At 45.3% G+C, this 23,254-nt stretch overlaps 1 protein-coding gene across 1 annotated transcript in view; it reads left to right on the plus strand.

Moving 5' to 3' along the window:
- LOC311246428 (neural-cadherin) overlaps window positions 1–23,254 on the plus strand; it is a gene marked incomplete at its 3' end in the record, with an annotated part of 215,198 nt that overhangs the window by 127,264 nt on the left and 64,680 nt on the right. The window contains 5 exon segments of the mRNA XM_084336584.1: window positions 6,031–6,798; window positions 13,153–13,402; window positions 16,068–16,195; window positions 17,245–17,431; window positions 21,966–22,113. Coding sequence (XP_084192710.1) covers window positions 6,031–6,798; window positions 13,153–13,402; window positions 16,068–16,195; window positions 17,245–17,431; window positions 21,966–22,113 — 1,481 coding nt within the window.

Raw genomic sequence — 23,254 nt, forward strand, 5'->3', positions numbered from 1 at the left:
GGTGAAAGCGTCTGCAATCTGGTACCGTCGCTCAGGCTGGCCGCTTGCTGCGATAGAGAATGAGACATTCTCGCCCTTTATCGTCTTCAAATCTCGTCTTATTGTCCGAATTGTCATTTGGGTTTCGCTTCCCCGCAGCCCTAGCTGGGCCGCAGCGGAGGCGAGCAGCAGGGTCTTCTCTGACCCGTCATCGAGGACGGCGTAAGTGTCCAGGACTTTATTCTGGTAGCTTAGTGTCACACGCACTACTTTTAGGAGTACTCGGGCTCCACTGCTGCTGGCGGGATCGATGTACATGACGCTCGCTTTGCGGCTGGATGGTGCAGGTGAAGGGCGCCGTCTGTTACTGTCGTGAAGTATGTCCAGATGGGCTCCATCGCACTTGGTGCACCTTTTCTTTAAGCGGCATTCGGCTGCCATGTGTGAGCGCGCACAGCGAAAACAGCGCTTGTTGGACTTTATCCATTGACCTGCTTCCTCCGCGTTCAGCTTGGGGAAGGAGTCACATTGCGCTAGCCAGTGTTCTTTCTCACAGTAGGGGCACACTATCTTCCACTTCTCCGTTCTGGAGGGGGTACTGTGGCTCCTGCTGCTCGGCACTGACTCCGATTGGTGCATCACAGTCACCGATCTTCTTCCATCATTTAGTCGTCTGGTTCCTTCTCTGGAGCCAGGGGTGCTCCGTCCGAATGTATCTAGCCGTAGGCTGCTGACTTCTCTCGCCAGGAAGTCTGCTAGATCGAGGAGGTTCGGTTCGGGGCCATTCGGGTCTCTGTGGTCCCTCTGCCGCCTAAAGCGCTCCTGACGAGCGGGCGGCAGCTTCTCCAGGATCCTTTCCACATTTGAGTTGGCGTAAAGTTCATACTTCCCCTTCTCTCTTTGCGCTCCCAACATCCCTACCAGGGACTGCACTCTGATGGACAGGTCGTCCAGTGCTCGATTGTCTATTGCTGGGGGTAAGCGGTCGATGTGTCGGATCTCCTGGATCACGTAATCCCATATGCGCCCATACCTCTGGTCCAATGCTACCAGCGCTGCTGTGTATGGGGTGGTGGAAGTCGCGTAGGCGAGCGCTATATTATGTGCGCGGGGCACCTTTAAGTGCTGCAGTAGGATGGCGTATTTGTGGCGTTCATCCAATACATCCACCAACATGGTCTCCAGACACATGCGGAGTTCTGTATACTGGGCCCGGTTCTCTTGGGTGAAGTCGGGTACCATAGGCGTGCCAATGTATGACGCTGACTGTGGATACATCGGCGAGCGTTGGGGGAGAGGCCTCCTAGGCGAGTCTCCTCCCGCTCCTTGGTATGGGCTGGTACCGGCAGTGTACCATGGCCCGCTTGTCCAGGTGCTGTTCCTCGGTGCGGGTCGTGCGTCGTGCTCACCCGTGTATAGAGTCGGGGGTCTGTAGCGCAGCTCCGCGGGAGTATAGCCTGGGCTGTACCGGACCTCCTGGTCCGGTAGAGTACTGTGCTGTCTTCGGGCGCGGTTCTCCTCCTCTTCCTCTTCGTCTTCAGTTAGGTCATCCAGTGCTTGTAGTCTCTGGTTTAGCCTCTCCACAGGATATGCTGCTCCTTCCCGGTTGCTAGGTCTCGCTTGGACCGGTGGGGGGAGGTGGTCTGTGGGGGGTATAGACCTCGTCTGTTGGTCAAGTTCAGGGTTGTTTACTCGGCTAGGGGATGCCGCCCTGGAGGTGTGTCTAGACGAGTTCCTGGAGCCTCTGGCGGAGGGAGAGGGTGTTGTCCGTCTGATCAGCTGTTCTATTAGTTGCGCTTGCTGTCTGTCGCGCTCTGCGTCCCGTAGAGCACCAGCAGCTGCTCGCTGGCTGTCTGCTCGGTCTCGGGCCACATTCTCTTCCATCTGAATGCGTCTTATTTCCAGGCGTATGTGCTCTTCTTCGCTCCGTTGCTGTAGCTGCAATCGATCGCGTTCACCCTGGAGTCTATCGCGTTCAGTAGAGGCTTTCAGGCTGACGAGGAATGCCTGCTGTAGGGTCCTCTCTGCCTCGCTGGGAGAAGGCGGTTGTATAGGGGAGCCTTCCCTCGGGGTACTCCTTGCGGAGCCTTGGAGCTCTATCTCCACGGTGCTCTCCCCGTCTTCTTCCGTGCCGAGTTCTCTCTCGGTAGCGTTGTATTCCTCCCGGGACTCATCGGGGACTACTTCTTCAGTACTGGCGGGGTGTGAAGTCATGTCTGGTTCCCACTGGTCCCCACCGTGAACTTGGTCAGTTACATTAGAGCCCGTAGGGGCCTCTATGGTCGGGGTAGTCTGGGCGTTGGGGTTAGACATACTTTTACTTTCTAGTTTTACCGCGTTTACTGTTAGTAGAAGACTAGGTTGTTGACTGACATCGTAAGCCTCTAAGTACTGAGGGAGCCGTCGTTCGCGCTGCGGGCGTTGGTTAGGAGGATCGTTTCGTGGAGTGTTCATCATAGGCCATTTCAATATTAATAACACTATATTAATATTACACTAATTACCATCCGGCTCGAAGGACCAATTGTAACTGAGGGGTACAATTCCCTGACTGTATTACTAGATATGATACTTACTACCACTACCTTTGTACTTAATATTCGGCCACCCAGTACACGGCATAAATATATTATCATGAACACTCTCACGTAGATGAAACGGATCCAACACAAATGTACGAATTAGAAACAGGTCTTTATTTCCTACACAGCGATGGTGTGTAGAATAAGCACTTAATCACTTAATTACATTTATGAATTGAAATAGTATGCACTTTTATGGCAAGGAGTATTCGTCGGTATATCAATAGATAATGTCCAATCTCTGAAGGCGCAGGTGGTAAATATACGACCTGGAATAGTTAAGGAATAACAGCAATGATACTTTAATGATTATAGGCTGGATACACTAGAGGGGGTTAATCCGGTCGCTTGTAAGCCGACAGGAGTAGGAGGGGGGGGGGGGTAGAATCCAGCTGCCTCGTCCGGCCAAGGGTATCCCAGGAGAACCCACTGTAGTGCCGTTCAATGCGCCGGCGATCCTTGGACCACAGATGAAAGCAGGTGGACTCTTTGTGGGCCGGCTCTCTCCGGTCCACGGGGGAGAGATGTGGAGAGACCTCGTCTTGCAGAGCGTCTCCTCACCTTGCGTCCTCTCCAGGGGGGGGGGGTTCCAACACACGGTAGTGTCGGGGGTCTTTATCCATAGAATAATCAAAGTATCCAAAGCATAATCCGTGCCTGGGAAGGCGGGCTGTCGTCGGTAGAATAATCCGGTATACAGGTCCACTCGCTCGTCGGCTCTGGGGCTCCTCGGGTGCAGCTTCACATAGGGTCAACCACCCTGGGTAAGCAGCCAGTTCTCTGCCCGAAACGATGGGGTACTGACTACGGTAGTATTCTCACCGCACGAAGCACTATATATTAACAGACTATTATTAGCTTAATAGACTACGTCCAACTCGACGATATAGTGCCAAATATGACTATTCAAATATTAATATACACGATGTCTCAATACCGATGGTAGGCCGAACTTGGCCTTACTCCCACACGTGGCATCGCGGGGAGGCTTTACGTCTGTGACTCTATTGGAGGGTAAGAAACTGGACTGAAAAGAAAGTCCTACTTTAGTAGCGCAGTATATATACGCACTATGAACAAATAGTCCCATTAGTGGTGCGGTAGCCAAATTCCTACGCGGAACTAGGACTTGTTCGTACATGTCGAGCGGTACGTTTGAACTGGGTCTGAGGGGTATGGCAGCCTGGCACCAAGGTCTCGACCAATAGTAGAATGGAGACTATTATGGGATGTTCAGTAGGCTAGAATGGATATTCAATGCATATTGTACAAGGAATATACAAGGGATATCAGGGAATATTAGAGAATATACAAATACAATTAAATATATATATATAAATAAATATATATATTCGGTTTAATCTGGCCCTTCACAACACATGTCATTCACAACAAGTTAGGTGTGAATGTATCTGAGAACGTATTTAACACACCTGACGACCGGCGCTATTGATATGCAAATAGCGAGTACTTATCTGGGCTTGCACGTAGTGCACCCCCGTCCCATGAAGAACGCATGCCTGAGGATAGGTAGTAATAGTCATAATTGATATGTCATGAAGTGAAATGACATGACGTTATATAACCAAGACATATCCATATTGACTATACACACTACTTAATTACATTAAATGTGTCATTTATGGTTTTGATATGATGCTGTCAACATGCATTCAGCACTCCTGTTACCATCAGTCACATGCAACCAGGGGAAATCAAAGGGGACTGACTGTCAATCATTCTGAGGGAAAAGAAAAATAGAAAGAGAAAAGAAGCGTGATGTGTATTTAGTGGCTGTAGCTGCGTCCAGAAGACCAATCCACTGGCCTCCCACTGACTCATGTCCTACTAATGGATGTACACACACACCTAGAGGTTACCTGTACCTTTCTGAACCAGAGAAGAAAAAAAACAGGGAGATTATTACTGACATGACTGTGTCAAGCTCCTCTCCTCTCATCTGCCGTACCTCCCGATCTCTCTCTCTCTCTCTCTCTCTCTCTCTCTCTCTCTCTCTCTCTCTCTCTCTCTCTCTCTCTCTCTCTCTCTCTCTCTCTCTTCCTCTCTCCTCTCCACTATTCTCTCCTATCCTCTCTCTTCTCTTTCTCTCCTCCACTATTCTCTTCTCTCTCTATCTCTCTCTCTCTCTGTCTTTCTTTCTTTCACCTGCTCCCCGATTTCTCATCTCCATTTACATTAAAATTTGTAAGTGTCTCTCTGTCTCTACAATATCACCCTTTTTGGGTCCCTCTTTATCTGAAACTCCTCAAGTTCGCCCTCTCAGTAGAGTGCATTAAGTATTATATGTTAATGAGGTTTAATGCTCCCCTTCGATTGGTAATGCCAGCCATTAAAAAAACGGAACAAACTTTTTTCAATGGTTTTAACGGTAGGTGGAGGGGTGGTAATTAACAAAAGAACATGCCCCCTCACACCCTCTCTCTCTGCCTCTCTCTGCCTCTCTCCCGCTCTCTCTGCCTCTCTCTCTCTCTCTCTCTCTCTCTCTCTCTCTCTCTCTCTCTCTCTCTCTCTCTCTCTCTCTCTCTCTCTCTCTCTCTCTCTCTCTCTCTCTCTCTCTTCATTTATAGTCTCACACTCTGTCTGCAATCACCTCCTCTCTTCTCTCTTCCCTTCCCCACCCACACTAATGTCACTCTGCTAATACAATTTCAACAACAAAGCTCTTCACAACAATTACATGGAGTGTTTTTCTCTCTGTCTCTCCCTCCCTGTCGCTCTCTGTCTCTCTCGCTCTCGCTCTCATCTAAGCACATGGTATGTAACTGTAGCAACTGACTACTAAAATCTGGTCTGTACATTGGGGAGCCTTCAGAGTAATTCATCCTTAGAACTCTAAATACAAATTAGGCTGTATTTGTTGTGCTTGCCCATGAAGTGCCTCTATTCATCCAGCCCCCTCTCCATCTCTCTCTCTCTCTCTCTCTCTCTCTCTCTCTCTCTCTCTCTCTCTCTCTCTCTCTCTCTCTCTCTCTCTCTCTCTCTCTCTCTCTCTCTCTCTCTCTCTCTCTCTCTCTCTCTCTCGCTCTCGCTCTCGCTCTCTCTCTCTATCGCTCTGTCTCTCGCTCTTTCTCCCTCTCTGTTTGTTTGTCTCTCTATCTGTCTCTCGCATTATCTCCCTCTCTGTTTGTTTGTCTCTCTCTCTGTCTCTCGCTCTGTCTCCCTCTCTGTTTGTTTGTCTCTCTCTCTGTCTCTCACTCTGTCTCCCTTTCTGTTTGTTTGTCTCTCTCTCTCCGTCTCTCGCTCTGTATCTCTTGTACCACATCTCCTCCATCTTCATCTATCTCTCTTGTCTCTCTTCCCTAATTAAATATGTTAATCTGTTATCTGTGCTCCCTCTCTCTCATTGTGGAATTATCTCAAGGAACGATAATTAGCAAATTTCCAAACGCGGTAATTGCAACCTTGAGGAAGTAATTAAGGGCCCTTGTTCTTGAGCACGATGGGCGAGATAATGGGGGTATCAGTCCCATCACGCTCCGGTCCCGGGCTGAACGAGGGCGAGATAATGGGGGTATCAGTCCCATCACGCTCCGGTCCCGGCCTGAGCGAGGGCGAGATAATGGGGGTGTCAGTCCCATCACGCTCCGGTCCCGGGCTGAGCGAGGGCGAGATAATGGGGGTGTCAGTCCCATCACGCTCCGGTCCCGGGCTGAGCGAGGGCGAGATAATGGGGGTATCAGTCCCATCACGCTCCGGTCCCGGGCTGAACGAGGGCGAGATAATGGGGGTGTCAGTCCCATCACGCTCCGGTCCCGGGCTGAGCGAGGGCGAGATAATGGGGGTGTCAGTCCCATCACGCTCCGGTCCCGGGCTGAGCGAGGGCGAGATAATGGGGGTGTCAGTCCCATCACGCTCCGGTCCCGGCCTGAGCGAGGGCGAGATAATGGGGGTGTCAGTCCCATCACGCTCCGGTCCCGGGCTGAGCGAGGGCGAGATAATGGGGGTGTCAGTCCCATCACGCTCCGGTCCCGGGCTGAGCGAGGGCGAGATAATGGGGGTGTCAGTCCCATCACGCTCCGGTCCCGGGCTGAGCGAGGGCGAGATAATGGGGGTGTCAGTCCCATCACGCTCCGGTCCCGGGCTGAGCGAGGCCGAGATAATGGGGGTGTCAGTCCCATCACGCTCCGGTCCCCGGCTGAGCGAGGCCGAGATAATGGGGGTGTCAGTCCCATCACGCTCCGGTCCCGGGCTGAGCGAGGGCGGCTGGTGTTACAAGGCGTGGAGGGGATCTTAAGGCGGGATACAAGAGGTTGGACAAGTTTGTATTTTCTCCGCAGATAATCAAAATTAATTATTGAAGCAAAAACCCACACGCCAGCATGAATATTTCAACGCAACACCGCGTTTGAAGCAGACCGTTGCATTCTTCTTTCTCATCTTGAGAAGCAGGAGGTGGACTGGAAGTTGGATGGTCCGCAGAGGGGCTTGTACTTCTGGGGCTGTGGGGAACTTTTCAGACTCAGAGGCCTTGCGAACATGCTAGCTCACTAGTAAGAGGCAGAGAGACAAGCCTCCGACGATTGGCAAGGAGAAAGTCTGAGAGCTTTTTGGTGTCATGCTATCTGCTCAGGTGTTTTCCATCTTGTCTCTCCCTTACCCATCAGAGAGTCCACATACTTGGGCTGGGTTTCCCAGAGCTCTATGTGCATCATGAGCTCTACCTTAAGGTCTTCCTTTAGTTGCCGAGCTGTTTCCCAGAGCTAAGGTATAGCTTCTGAAAGGTACACCCTTAGAAGGCGGTCTGAGGCACTCGTAGCTGTTCCCTTAGCGATGCGCTCCGCTCATCCTGTCACAGTTCTAGCCTTATTAGACAAACATTTTATTTTCAAATCGACATTTTCACTACAGTGCGCATCTACTAACCTACTTGTACAAATGCCATCATTAGTTTAATATTAACTTCGTGATTTTTTTTATCAAAGCAACATTTCTGTGCATCATGAAAATGTTGATGTATTTTCATGTCTCGTCCCATCATAATGATGATAATAAAGTATGCCTATAAAATGCAATTATATATTAATAATATTATTACATTTAGGCTAGCCTACTATCGTGAGTAATGTGCATTGTTTCCGATGCACATGATATTACTGTTCCGCTGGGACGTGTTTAAAAGATCCAGTAGTAATCCACCAAATGATCAACACATACCAACCGTTGTCTCTTCCAACATCTAAAGATTCCATCCTCTGTTCTTCATTCATATGCCTCATAACAGCCTGTTTTCCAAACATAAGAGCACTAGGACTAGAAATGTTAGAAAGAAAAACATGTCTGTGTGTGCATGTGTGTGTTCGTGTGTGCGTGCGTGCGTGTGTGTGTGTGTGTGTGTGTGTGTGTGTGTGTGTGTGTGTGTGTGTGTGTGTGTGTGTGTGTGTGTGTGTGTGTGTGTGTGTGTGTGTGTGTGTGTGTGTGTGTGTGTGTGTGTGTGTGTGTGTGTGTGTGTGTGTGTGTGTGTGTGCGTGCGTGCGTGCGTGCGTGCGTGCGTGTGTGTTTGTGCCCAGTGCTCCAACGCGATCGAAACAGAATGAGTGGTGAAGTGGGGTTCGTTCAGCCATGGCTAATGCAATCCTTCCCCGTCAAGGTTGTGACTCCGTGGCTCTGTGGCCAGGAAAGGACAACAAGCACCTTAAAAGCTCCATGTACACACACACGCATGCACACACACACACGAGCGTGCAAATGGGCGACATTGCGGTAAGGCAAGGACCTGCGGCAGCCCAGGGAACATGGCTCTTAAAAGCTCTACTTCTTGTGCGACCTTCCTTTATAGGTCAGACAATTTCACCGTGGGGCACTGAGCAAGAACACTCATACACACACACCCACACACACACACACACACACACACACACACACACACACACACACACACAATAACTGTATTTCAACCTGCTTGTCGAGGTTCAATATTCACTCTGCCCCTCTTAACAGAGGTCACAGACTCCCTCTCTCTCTCCTCACTCACTCTCTCACTCACTCCCAGAGGTGTGGACTTGAGTCACATGATCTGGACTCGCAACTGGACTTTGACTTTTAACACCTATGACTCGGACTTCACTTGGACTCGATACAGACAAACAGACACAACTATCACAAGGCCTCGTTTTGACTCGTAAACAGTGGTGCAGTGGTGGTCCCACGCGGTACCACGCCGTCCCAGCAGTTTTCTGAGCAGAAGTACGCTCACGGATGTGCACGCGCGCGCACACACAAATGCGTTCACAACTTTCACTCGACTCGTCGCGCCGTGAGCCAAGTACCGGCACTTATCTATCACCTAGACTTTGCATAATAATAGGATACCAATAACATAACAAAGAACGAGAAGTGCAAAACCAAAATTAAGCCCTGTGGGGGTTTGCTTGAGCTGTGGAGCTCTCACTATGTGACAAATGGTCCCGACTGGAAGGATGAGGCAATAAGTTGTACTTCAGAAGGAAACTGTCCTTCTGTAAACTGTAAGTTACATTGTTAATTTAGTTTGTATTTACTTTTCTAGTTTAAGTTAATTCAATTAAAGAAATTATAACTACAATTACATTTAAAACATTGTTTGTTTTTCAACCATATCTGTTGACAATATAATTTCTTTATATATTGAATGCTACATCCTGCTACCTTTTTCAGCTTCTCTATTTCAAGGCAATATTTACAAAAACTAAACTAAAACTAGTAATTTCCTATACAAACATGTTTCCTACTATTTATGCATAATAATCATCTGTTCTGTGCGACTGCGAGGGAACATGTATGCGCGTGCCGTCCAGGCAGTTCTGATATTACGACTGCACCCCTGATCGTAAATCAAGAAAGAGTCAAAGATCATCTTGACTAGTTTCCTCTTCTGCAACATTAGATTCATGTCAAATTATGAAATAAATCAAATAAACTAATGCAAAATCTGCCCTAGCCTCACTAGGAGAAATTAGACAAAGTGAAGCAGTGGTAATATAACGAGTATATAATGCATTACTATGAAGAGCATGTAATAATGTAACATAATCACGCTACATGTAATAGAGAGCAATAGGTAATATGTATTAGTACATTACATTTTGAAGGTAACTTCCCTAACACTGCTATTATCAACCTGCTCTATTGGTTTGAACATTTTGAAATGGCATTACATTTGGTAAAGAACACATTAGGACTGGTTAAAAGGACTCGATACCCAAAGTTTCAGACTTGTGACTTGCTTGTCTTGACTTGGGACTTGAGTATCAAGACATGAGACTTACTTGTGACTCACAAAAACTGTGACTTGGTCCCATCTCTTCTCAACCCCCACCTCTCTCTCTATGTCCTTCTTTCTCTCACTCCCCCCTCTCTCTCTATCTCTCTCCCACACACTGCATTCACTTAGCTATCAGGTAAGTAATCCCTGAAGTCCAATTCAGACCATAGAAGGTCTGAACCGACTACTTTGGCCCCTGGAATGTCAGATTCTTGGAAGGTGGTTGTATTTTTAAATGAACATGTGTACACCACACTGTCATCCCTGTTACATTCTGTCTTCCTTCCAGCTCTATCAGGAGAACCCTCAGAAGAGGAGGAATAACTTTGCTCCTGACAGCGGACAGCTGTGAGCCAACAGAACATTGTTGGGACGCTCTGTCTCTTATTCTTTGGATCCTGGGCGGATTCCAGTGAATGTGAACGCGTCACACTGTAGATAGGAGTTAGAGCTGGCTCTGGATTGAGATGACAAACTGTAAAGTCCTGAAGTCACTGTCATCTTGACCTCAGTCGTGAAGATCTCTCCCTGGTCTGGAAAGGCGCATAATCTCAGATGCAAATAGTCTTTGTTTACTTCGACAGATCCAATTGGTTGTCGATAGTTAAAGGGATGGTTATAAGCGTTAACTTACTTATCAAGTCCCGTGGTCAGAGAATCCTGACGAAGGACGGAACCGGGAAGTTTCAGACAGGCAGCGCACAGGGTCTTGAAACCAAAAAGTTTTAATCCACATCACAACATGCAGATAAAAGTGAACCATCCTGAACAGAGAACAGCAGTCCTGCACATTCCACTGCTCGACTCTTCTCTCACACCGACATGATGTCTTGCAACTTGCCCAGAGTGTGACGCAAGTTACTCACTGAGCCGATGGTTATGCATCCATTACACTATTGGCATGTATTTCATACCACTTAGTGGCCTAAAGAATTCAAACTATCCATTGAATGCATGTGAATTTGTCCTCAGAGAGATTCAGGGGTCACTTACTCTGTGTAGTATTAAAGGGATGGTCAGTGAAATGATGAACAGTGATTTCATCATGTGCACATTAATCACATTAATCAGTGTGCAACACTTGCTGAGTCAAGAACTCCTAGGGTGCTTTTCTGCGTGTCTGACCCTTTTCTTTAATATTGAGAGTTCAGTTCGATTCCATATCTTATTGTAATACCAGAGGGCAATTGATTTGCACAACAACAACAACAACAACCTGATTGAATTGAATATCCTGATGAATTGAAAATGGGGGACTGCATCTGGTCTGCATCCTCTTAGCAGTTTTGTATTGAGCCGTACTGTATTGTACCCATTCTGCAATCTGTTAATAAAGTTTTCAATCAATCAATCAATCAATCAATTCAATCAATCAATCAAACCACTGTATCACACAGGCCAACACAATACACTAAGACAATAACACTTGCACACAACCATGAGAAAGCAGTGCCTGTGCACTTGATCCTGATGTGAGTAGCTTAATAGCACTGTGGCTGTGAAATCTCACTGGCCGGACCCCCCCCCCCCCCCCCCCCCCGGGCGGTATACAGGTGTGCGCGTCTGCGATATACTTCCCCCATATAATTTCCTGTCACCCTGGTCTCTCCCTGCCTCTGCGCTTCCTCTCGGGCACAAAAAAAAGAGGCCGCCCTCCCTCTCCGCCGCGGAGAGCGACTCCATCACATGTCGATATGAGTTCAATAGGATGTTTGATGGATTGCGCTACAAGCGTGTCTAATGTATTTGGCCGGTGTGGAGTCAGCAGCCTGGGAGAGTGACGCCTCTGCTGATTGGAGTCAGTCGTTGGCTCTTTTTCAGACACCACCCCGCTGGAAGATTCAAAGATGAAAATCCATGAGACATTAGAAAGCGTTGCTCAAGCAGTTTTCTTTTCTTTCCTCCTCATCTTGTGCTCGAGGCAGGCTCGCTCAAGCACCCACCCACACACACACACACACACACACACACACTGACTACTAGGAGTAAGTGCGTCTGACCCTTACCACCTAACCTGCATGGACTACAACATATAACGTATATCATGCCAGTTAGGGTACCTTGCGTATACTGCATCTGTGTATACTTTTTACTTGACTACTTACTTACTTTACTTACTAAGTGTTTTATTGCCCATGTTTATTGTAACGTATACTATAACTGACACTGTTTATTTTTTATCTTTATTATAATTGTATTGCCTATACTTGTACTATTACCATGCCAATACCTGTACCTCCCCTCCCCCTTCCACCCATGCTGCTATGAAGCCCGGATTTCCCCAAGGGGATCAATAAAGGAATATCTTATCTTATCTTATCTGATCTTATCTGATCTTATCTGATCTTATCTTATCTTATCTTATGCTGTAAATTTGCATGGCATACCCTGCATAGAGTCGGATGGAGCTACGTTGTAGCCGTACACATTTAGTTTAGGGTTGGGTTCCTTTCACATTTGAACCGGTACCTGTGAATCTACCTACCTCAGTTGAAAAAGAAAATATACAAACTTCAAATCATTTATTATCATTATTATTTATTTAGAACAATTTGTTAATATATATATATAATATTGCAGCGAGCGTTGTCTGCATCTAGCTTTGTAAAGTGTAACAACGTTTTCGCCTTGCCATTGCCCCGACTGCTTTGTTGTTGAATCAAGTAAAATCCTAGGTAAGTGTGTATTGTGCGTGTGAACGTTGACATCAACGTGCGGTACACTTCATAGGTTTCGTTTCGCGGTAAACGAAAAACGCTGACGTCATCGGACTTTTGCAGTACCGAAATGTGGCACCGGCGGATGACGGATCTCACATGAATCGGTACTCGGTAGTACCGATGTGATTCGGTCGGTACCCTTAAAAGTACCTGATTCGGTACCCATCCCTAGCTACGTTGTAGCCATACACATTTAGCTGCACTAAAGCGAAGAAACGCTTACCCACGCTGCAGGCATTTGTGTTACACATCATCAGATCAGGATTAGTAACACTGTACAGACATATTCCACCGTACAACAGACACACACGGTACAATGCCAATGGCACCTCACATACAGTGCACCCACACTTCAAATAATAGACTCACACGTTAATTTAATGCTACCGTGTGCACGCCAGCATAGCATTCAGTGTGGTGGCGGCTGTAGGGGGAAGAAGTGTCCGTCCAGTAGTGCTGTAGACCAGTGTATCATGTGGGAGTTATACCGAGCGTTATAGAGCAGACACTTACGAAGGCCAACATTTCCATAAAGAGACTTGGAGACTTACACACACTTCTTACCAACAACCAGTGACGACCCTTCCGTCCTTCCTTCCTTCTCTTACAGACCATCAAGGCAACATCGCCCCTCGGTGACCCCCGGGTGACCTATAACCTGGAAGAGGGCCAAGTGCCGGAGACCAACATGCCAGTGCGCTTCTACATCAAGCCCAACCGAGCCGACGGCTCTGCCTCCATACTGGTGGCGGAGAACCTGGACTACGAGACCACACGCTTCTTCACGCTGAGGGTCCGAGTGCAGAACGTAGCAGCCGTGCCGCTGGCGTCTTTCACCACCGTTTACGTCAACGTTACAGGTGAGATGAGCCTTTCACCACCGTTTACGTCAACGTTACAGGTGAGATGAGTCTTTCACCACCGTTTACGTCAACGTTACAGGTGAGATGAGTCTTTCACCACCGTTTACGTGAACGTTACAGGTGAGATGAGTCTTTCACCACCGTTTACGTGAACGTTACAGGTGTGATGAGCCTTTCACCACTGTTTACTTCAACGTTACGTTTGATCCCCCGGACCGGTACGAAAGATCCTGGTGGGGAGGTGAATGAATAGTGTTCTCCCTTCCCTCCAACACCAACGGCTGAAGTGTGAGCAAGGCACTTAACCCCAAACTGCTGCAGTGTAGCTGCTCAGTGGTTAGTGGCGTCAGACTGTGGTTGTACTGGGCAGCTTCCACGTGTGAACGTGTGGAACAGTGCTAGTGTGAAGCAGGGCATCGCTGTGCTCAGCGAACCTACCCTGGCTAAATAAAGTTTATAAAGAACCTACTCTGGCTAAATAAAGGTTATAAAGAACCTACCCTGGCTAAATAAAGGTTAAAAAGAACATACCCTCTGTAAATAAAGGTTATAAAGAACCTACCCTGGCTAAATAAAGGTTAAAAAGAACATACCCTCTGTAAATAAAGTTTATAAAGAACCTACCCTGGCTAAATAAAGGTTATAAAGAACCTACCCTGGCTAAATAAAGGTTAAAAAGAACATACCCTCTGTAAATAAAGTTTATAAAGAACCTACCCTGGGTAAATAAAGTTTATAAAGAACCTACCCTCTGTAAATAAAGTTTATAAAGAACCTACCCTGGCTAAATAAAGGTTATAAAGAACCTACCCTGGCTAAATAAAGGTCATAAAGAACATACCCTGGGTAAATATTTTAGAATGTTTTTGTGATAAATAAAAAAATAAAAAAAAATCTTCTTTTACATGAAACAAGACAACACAATACAGTAATAACAACAATAAACAGGACCTCACAGGACATAGTAACAACAACAACAACAATAACAACAACGGAAATAACCAAAACAATAAAACAAGATAAAAATTAAATTGTGTTACCACAGACACCACAAAAGACATTTCCTCCCCCACTCCCACCCCAGGACCCCCGGACCCCCCAGGATCAGCACCCCGACTAAATAAAGGTTTTAAAGAACATACCCTGGGTAAATGAATGTTAAACAAGAAAAACACACAAAAATACGACTGCTCATCCGGTGATCATTTGTGTGACAGTGACAGTGACAATGACTGCATGATACATAGTATTAGCAGCAGTAGGGAGATCAAGAATAGATAACAGGGGAAAGAGAAAATACAGAGAATAGCTTAATGAGCGATAGAGAGAGAAAAGCAAAGGAGAGAGAGAGAGAGAACAATAATAACGATGCACAGCTCACTCGTGACTCGTGACTAGCATTGTGAGCTACACTACGCCTCATTTAACAAGTCCCTGGTCGTGACTAGCATTGTGAGCTACACTACGCCTCATTTAACAAGTCCCTGGTCGTGACTAGCGTTGTGAGCGACACTACGCCTCATTTAACAAGTCCCTGGTCGTGACTAGCGTTGTGAGCTACACTACGCCTCATTTAACAAGTCCCTGGTCGTGACTATAGCGTTGTGAGCGACACCACGCCTCATTTAACAAGTCCCTGGTCGTGACTAGTGATGTGAGCGACACTACGCCTCATTTAACAAGTCCCTGGTCGTGACTAGTGATGTGAGCGACAATACGCCTCATTTAACAAGTCCCTGGTCGTGACTAGTGATGTGAGCGACACTACGCCTCATTTAACAAGTCCCTGGTCGTGACTAGCGTTGTGAGCGACACTACGCCTCATTTAACAAGTCCCTGGTCGTGACTAGCGTTGTGAGCGACACCACGCCTCATTTAACAAGTCCCTGGTCGTGACTAGTGATGTGAGCGACAATACGCCTCATTTAACAAGTCCCTGGTCGTGACTAGCGTTGTGAGCGACACCACGCATCATTTAACAAGTCCCTGGTCGTGACTAGCGTTGTGAGCGACACCACGCCTCATTTAACAAGTCCCTGGTCGTGACTAGTGATGTGAGCGACAATACGCCTCATTTAACAAGTCCCTGGTCGTGACTAGCGTTGTGAGCTACACTACGCCTCATTTAACAAGTCCCTGGTCGTGACTAGCGTTGTGAGCTACACTACGCCTCATTTAACAAGTCCCTGGGCGTGACTAGTGATGTGAGCGACACTATGCCTCATTTAACAAGTCCCTGGTCGTGACTAGTGATGTGAGCTACACCACGCCTCATTGAACAAGTCCCTGGTCGTGACTAGCGTTGTGAGCGACACTACGCCTCATTGAACAAGTCCCTGGTCGTGACTAGCGTTGTGAGCGACACTACGCCTCATTGAACAGTGCCTCATTTGCTAATACGCTTTGCTAGGTGGGTGAGGCGACGGCGTCAAGGAAACCTGACCTTGATTGGTTTTAAACATACACGTATTTTGTCATGTAATTGGCTTAGCAAGCACTCACTGCTGTGCCAGGTTCCTTGTTGGGTTCTTGAGGGCATTCTGCCGCTAATTCCTCAGTCATAAACAACATTTTCATTAAGAAGTGAGTTGCCTCCAGGGGGAGATAAAGTGAACTTTGTGAAACGTTTGTCTTTGATTTACCTTTTTCTTTCCCTCCCCAGACGTGAATGACAATGTTCCCTTCTTCCTGTCGTCCACCTACGAGGCCACGGTGCCTGAGGGTGCCGAGATCGGAACGTCGGTCGCTCAGGTTTCCGCCACCGACCTGGACTCTGGTCTCCACGGAATGGTGAGCGATACTGAACGCAGGTTTTAATCATTTCTGGAAAACTTTAACTTGATCGTAACTTAACATACTATAAGTGGTTAATTTGTATAGATTAGTACTGTGGTTCTCACCATTTCTCCTGTCAAGGTAAAAAAAAGAAAAAAAGCTAGCTAGTATTTTGACCAGGTTTTTGTTTAGTGACCAGGTTTTGGTTAGTGACCTGGTTTTGGTTAGTGACCAGGGTTTGTTTAGTGACCAGGTTTTGTTTAGTGACCAGGTTTTGTTTAGTGACCAGGTTTTGGTTAGTGACCAGGTTTTGGTTAGTGACCAGGTTTTGGTTAGTGACCAGGTTTTGGTTAGTGACCAGGTTTTGGTTAGTGACCTGGTTTTGGTTAGTGACCAGGGTTTGTTTAGTGACCAGGTTTTGGTTAGTGACCAGGTTTTGGTTAGTGACCAGGTTTTGGTTAGTGACCAGGTTTTGGTTAGTGACCAGGTTTTGGTTAGTGACCTGGTTTTGGTTAGTGACCAGGTTTTGGTTAGTGACCAGGGTTTGTTTAGTGACCAGGTTTTGGTTAGTGACCTGGTTTTGGTTAGTGACCAGGTTTTGGTTAGTGACCAGGTTTTGGTTAGTGACCAGGTTTTGGTTAGTGACCTGGTTTTGGTTAGTGACCAGGGTTTGTTTAGTGACCAGGTTTTGTTTAGTGACCAGGTTTTGTTTAGTGACCAGGTTTTGGTTAGTGACCAGGTTTTGGTTAGTGACCAGGTTTTGGTTAGTGACCAGGTTTTGGTTAGTGACCGGGTTTTGGTTAGTGACCAGGTTTTGGTTAGGGCAGTAAATACAGGAGCTATTCTACCACTTAACACATTCTTGGTAATGATATATCCTGATTTTGCTTCTCTAGATAGACGGTTAGTTCACCAACTGGCTGTGTTGAGGTTGAAATAAGCACAGTAACATAATATTCCACACTGTTGAATATAGTCCTTCAAGGAGAAGATTGTCCTTGCGAACTTGATCTTAGCTGAGTACTGTTCTTGTCTCTTGTCTCCCTTGCTCCCTGGGTCTGTAGATAAACTATGTGATCCTGAAGGACGAGAGTGGAGACTCGCAGTACTTCAGCATCAGCTCCTACACCGGGGCGATCCACACGCGGGCCTCTTTCGACCGAGAGCAGAAAGGCTCTTACCTCATCGAGGTCCAGTCTCAGGATAGCTCCGAATCAGCCCGGTCTGGACAACAGGGACAGCCCAATACGGGTAGGTACACACACACACACACACAGACACACAGACACACACACACACACACACACACACACACACACACACACACACACACACACACACACACACACACACACACACACACACACACACATACATACATACATACACTTTGTGCTTGCACACACACTCACACACCACACACACACACACACACACACACACACACACACACACACACACACACACACACACACACACACACACACACACACACACACACACAAAACACATACCCATGCATAATCCCAGCACCCGGTACCAAATAATAATAATAATAATAATAAATCAAATTTATATAGCGCCTTTCAAGAAACCCAAGGTCGCTTCACAAGTCAAGAGGGCTATGGAAAAGGGGAAATAGGGGAAAGGGGGGTGATGAAAGTATGGTTGTCAATATCCCAGTGTACCCAACCCCCCCCACCCAACCTCCTCCAATGTACAGTTTCTACGTCAAATGTATATACTCCCTTTTCCTGACTCCTTCTGTATCACAAACAGTACTGTATTTGCAAATCTGGTATGTCATAAATGTATAGATGTAGCAGTACTGACTATCTGTATGTCATGTATGTCATATATGTCCTGATGAATTGAAAATGGGGGACCCTGGTGGAAACAAGACGAAAGTCTTTCTCTGGTCTGCATCCCCTTAACAATTGTGTGTATTGAGCTGTACTGTATTGTACCCATTCTGCAATCTGTTAATAAAGTTTTCAATCAATCAATCAATCAATCAATCAATGAGGGGGCAGGTAGAGGGATAATGAAACCTAAATCTAATTTAAATTAACTAGTGGGGAAAGCCTTGGTGAAAAGTTGCATCTTGAGAGCTGTTTTGAAAGTGTTCAGGGTTGGGGCATTGCGGATTTCGGAGGGGGAGAGAGTTCCAGAGGGTAGGGGACGCCACACTGAAGGCTCTGTCACCGAAAGTCTGCAACCTGGTGCAAGGGATGGAGAGGAGACCCAGATCAGAAGATCGTACCACCTTCCTCCCTGCTACTCAGTCAGTCCAGCCTATAGGAGATGACTTGCTCCAGGTCTCAACCAGCTGGCTCTGCTGCTCTGTGCACATCCAGATGAACGTCATTCATTAACACGTCATTCATTAACACGTCGTTAGCGCTGCACTAATGGGATGGGCTAATAGCTCATCTGTGTTTGGGGTCAATTAACGACATGCACGCAGAGGTACTACGGCTAAAGGACAGCAATGTCACCCACGTCCCACCACCACTGCACCCAACCCAGTCAAGTCTCTTGAGTTTGCAACACAGCTATGACTAGCAAACACATGTACGCTGTCATTACAGAGAACATTGATGGTTCACGTGCAACATGTGTTGCTTTTTAATGTCCCTGGTTTATAATAGACCAAGTTAATACTGGGGTTATTGTTGCCTTTTTTTCTTTTTTACTTTATTATTAAAAAGGGGTGCAGATACAATAGATGCAGTAGATGCATTTCATCAAATAATAATTTCTTAATTTCATAAAAATGTTGACTTACATGAAATCATATTTCTACACTCCAGTAAGTACCCCACCCATCACCCCTGCTCCCCAATTACACACCATCCTGAATATCCACCAGGCTTACATGAATAACAAAATACAAACAAATAAATTAAATAAATAAAATAAAGACAATTGAGGATCGGTAGAATAAATTGTGCTTTAAAAATTAACCTTTTTCCCAAAAGAATAATCACATTTACAAAGGTACGGTTATATTCCTTTAAATCACCCAACAGTACAGTCTGTATATCAATATAACAACTGATATTGCAATTCGATAACCAGTTTTGCACACCATTCCAAAAACAGACTACATAAGGACAGTACCAAAAAAGGTGTGGCAAATCTTCTGTCTCTTCCACACAGAATCTACACTCATCTTTCCGTTCAACGCCCCAGATCCTTAACATCCTCCTTGTTGCCTTATCAAAAGGAGCAGATTGGTTAATGTGTTGGGAGTGGTGGTGTTATGCTACTGTATTAGGTAGCATGGAACATTTTAACTTAAAGTGGATCTTCATTTTTGTTTATTTTGGCGACATCTATGGGTGACAAGCGATAATTGCTGTTGGGTTTTTGCATTGTATTTGTATTGTATTGATTGATTGTATTGATTCAAGGTTCTTGAAACTTGCTTAACTACTGAGTTAGTCATCTATCAATTCCAAACAAAATGCTGTTGCTGCTTGTGACATAAAACACATCACTTTCTGTGCACCGGATGATTTTCCTGGGAATGTCCTACCAGATACCAGTGTTTAGAACAGGAATGTCCTGCCAGATACCAGTGTTTAGAACAGGAATGTCCTACCAGACACCAGTGTTTAGAACAGGAATGTTCTACCAGACACCAGTGTTTAGAACAGGAATGTCCTACCAGACACCAGTGTTTAGAACAGGAATGTTCTACCAGATACCAGTGTTTAGAACAGGAATGTCCTACCAGACACCAGTGTTTAGAGCAGGAATGTCCTACCAGACACCAGTGTTTAGAACAGGAATGTCCTACCAGACACCAGTGTTTAGAGCAGGAATGTCCTACCAGACACCAGTGTTTAGAACAGGAATGTTCTACCAGACACCAGTGTTTAGAACAGGAATGTCCTGCCAGACACCAGTGTTTAGAGCAGGAATGTCCTACCAGACACCAGTGTTTAGAGCAGGAATGTCCTACCAGACACCAGTGTTTAGAACAGGAATGTCCTACCAGACACCAGTGTTTAGAACAGGAATGTCCTACCAGACACCAGTGTTTAGAACAGGAATGTCCTACCAGACACCAGTGTTTAGAGCAGTAATGTCCTGCCAGACACCAGTGTTTAGAACAGGAATGTCCTGCCAGACACCAGTGTTAAGAGCAGTAATGTCCTACCAGACACCAGTGTTTAGAGCAGTAATGTCCTACCAGACACCAGTGTTTAGAGCAGCCAAGAACAGCAAATGTAAAGACATTCATGAAGTGGTTATAGGTAGAATCACTATTGTGTTATATCAGTTGAACTGGTTACAGGTAGAATCACTATTGTTATATCATTTGAACTGGTTATAAGTAGGGATGCTCGATATTGGCTTTTTTACCGATACCGATATACCGATATTGTCCAACTCTTAATTTCCGATACCGATATCAACCGATACCGATATATGCAGCCCCCCCCCCCCCCCCCCCAAAACTGAATAATTTCAGGTAATTAACATTACATATCTCTTGTTGTGGAATTAACACAACATTATGCATACTTTTGACAATAAATTAAATCTGAATTTGTTCTTACTTGCTTGCCTGGGTAAATAAAGTTTATAGAAATGTAAAAAAGAAAAAGATTTTTTTTATTTTATAATTTTTTTTTAACTGATACCGATATTTTCCGATATCACATTTTAATGCCAATTGGACATCCCTAGTTATAAGTATAATCACTATTGTATTGTTATTAGTGCTGTCAGGCGATTAACATTTTTTATGTAATTAATTACAGGAATTAATCGCATTTTAATCGCATAACCATTTTAGGCCTGATATGTTATATTCTATAATCATATTTCAAATTGCATGTGTCCGGATGGCAGAATTCAGTACTGTATCTACAAAACCTTCTGTTTAATCATCTTCCCTTTATTCATTTGCTTAGATTTTTCAGGTTTGGTAAATTTTAGCATGGTGTTATTCACAGTCAAAAAAATAATTATATAAAGAATTGAATAATAAATATATATAATATATATATAATAAATTTTTAGTTAATTTTCATAACGTGATAATTTGCTGTGTAATTAATTAGCGCGATAAACTGACAGCCCTAATTGTTATCAGTTGAACTGGTTACAGGTAGAATCACTATTGTGTTATATCAGTTGAACTGGTTATAAGTATAATCACTATTGTGTTATATCAGTTGAACTGGTTATAAGTATAATCACTATTGTGTTATATCAGTTGGCGACAGAGAGTGGCAAAATAGACATTTATTTATATGACAATGTTAGAGATTATTACTTTAATGTTAGTGAACACAATACTATACTGTATGGCAATACAAAAAGCTTGAATTAAGTTAATTGTGTAGTAATTTCATTGAAATAATCATGATTCACACAATTTACCAAATTTATGATTTTGCCCAACATTTCAAATATTTAATAAATGTTTTAACAGATTACAGAGTTCCTGTTGTACCTTTCTGTATACACATACACACAAACCATTCAAAACTGATACATTCAATGCACTCCATGGTTGTTGCTCAGTATTGGATTCATTGCATTGCAATTTATTAATTTATTTTAATTTGATTGTTGTTGTTTGATTGTTTCTCAACATACCATTTGTTGCTGCTCAAATCATACCAAATACCAAAATCGGATCTCAACTTTTGCCTGCTGTTACGACTTCAAGTGAATCACGAGTATGTATATTATGTTGTCAAGTATGATGTTTATTTCAGACCGATTGATCCATAACGATCCAGCACATTATTGCTCCACACAGACACGGCCTACGTGAGGATCTTTGTCACCGACGTCAACGACAACGCCCCGGCCTTCGCCCAGCCGGTGTACGAGGTGAGCGTGGAGGAGGACAAGGAGGTGGGCTTCGTCCTCATCACCGTCACGGCCAACGACGAGGACGAGGGTGAGTGGCGTCCGCAGCAGTTGTCATGGAAACATGTCTGAGCGTAGTTGTTGTGACACACAAACATTTGCTATATTATTCACCGGTGCTTCTAGCCAACAAGGACACTGCCAGCTTGTCACCTTTGTGTTTGGACTTCCCTTGTGCACATGATGAATATATTAGCCTTTGAGGTTTTTTAATATCTCAGATGAAGAATAGCAAGGTTAGTTTTTGTATGGTGGAAAACAAAATAAAAAAGGGGACGACTATAGACATAGTCAGATGAATCACAAGTCCTAACAGATAAACAAGTCCCCCATGCAGGTCATAACAGATCTAAACAAGTCCACCATGCAGGTCATAACAGATCTAAATTAGTCCACCATGCAGGTCATAACAGATCTAAATTAGTCCCACCATGCAGGTCATAACAGATCTAAACAAGTCCACCATGCAGGTCATAACAGATCTAAACAAGTCCACCATGCAGGTCATAACAGATCTAAACAGGTCCCCCATGCAGGTCATAACAGATCTAAACAGGTCATAACGGATCTAAACAGGTCATAACAGATCTAAACAAGTCCCCCTTCAGGTCATAACAGATCTAAAACAAGTCCACCATGCAGGTCATAACAGATCTAAACAAGTCCACCAGGTCATAACAGATCTAAACAAGTCCACCATGCAAGACGTAGTCAAATGTGTTGCTGCAGGTGTTGGTCTGTAGTTATGTGTTGCTGCAGGTGTTGGTCTGTAGTTATGTGTTGCTGCAGGTGTTGGTCTGTAGTTATGTGTTGCTGCAGGTGTTGGTCTGTAGTTATGTGTTGCTGCAGGTGTTGGTCTGTAGTTATGTGTTGCTGCAGGTGTTGGTCTGTAGTCATGTGTTGCTGCAGGTGTTGCTGCAGGTGTTGGTGTTGGTTCTTTAGTTATGTGTTGTCTGTTGTTCAAGCACCTCAGGTGGCTCTCACCCAATCACTCACTCTTCCATCTTCATCAAGTCCCCCTTGGTGTCGGTGCTTCCAGTGCTTGTGACTCGATATCACAAGTAGAATTTCAGCTGAAGCTTTGACAAGTTCCATGGAGAGAAAAAGTATTTGGGAGATAAATTTAGTTAAACAACATTTTAGGTGAAATAATCTCTCTCTCTCTCTCTCTCTCTC

Source organism: Notolepis coatsorum, assembly GCF_963971535.1.
Source record: "Notolepis coatsorum genome assembly, chromosome: 19".
Taxonomy (NCBI): domain Eukaryota; kingdom Metazoa; phylum Chordata; class Actinopteri; order Aulopiformes; family Paralepididae; genus Notolepis; species Notolepis coatsorum.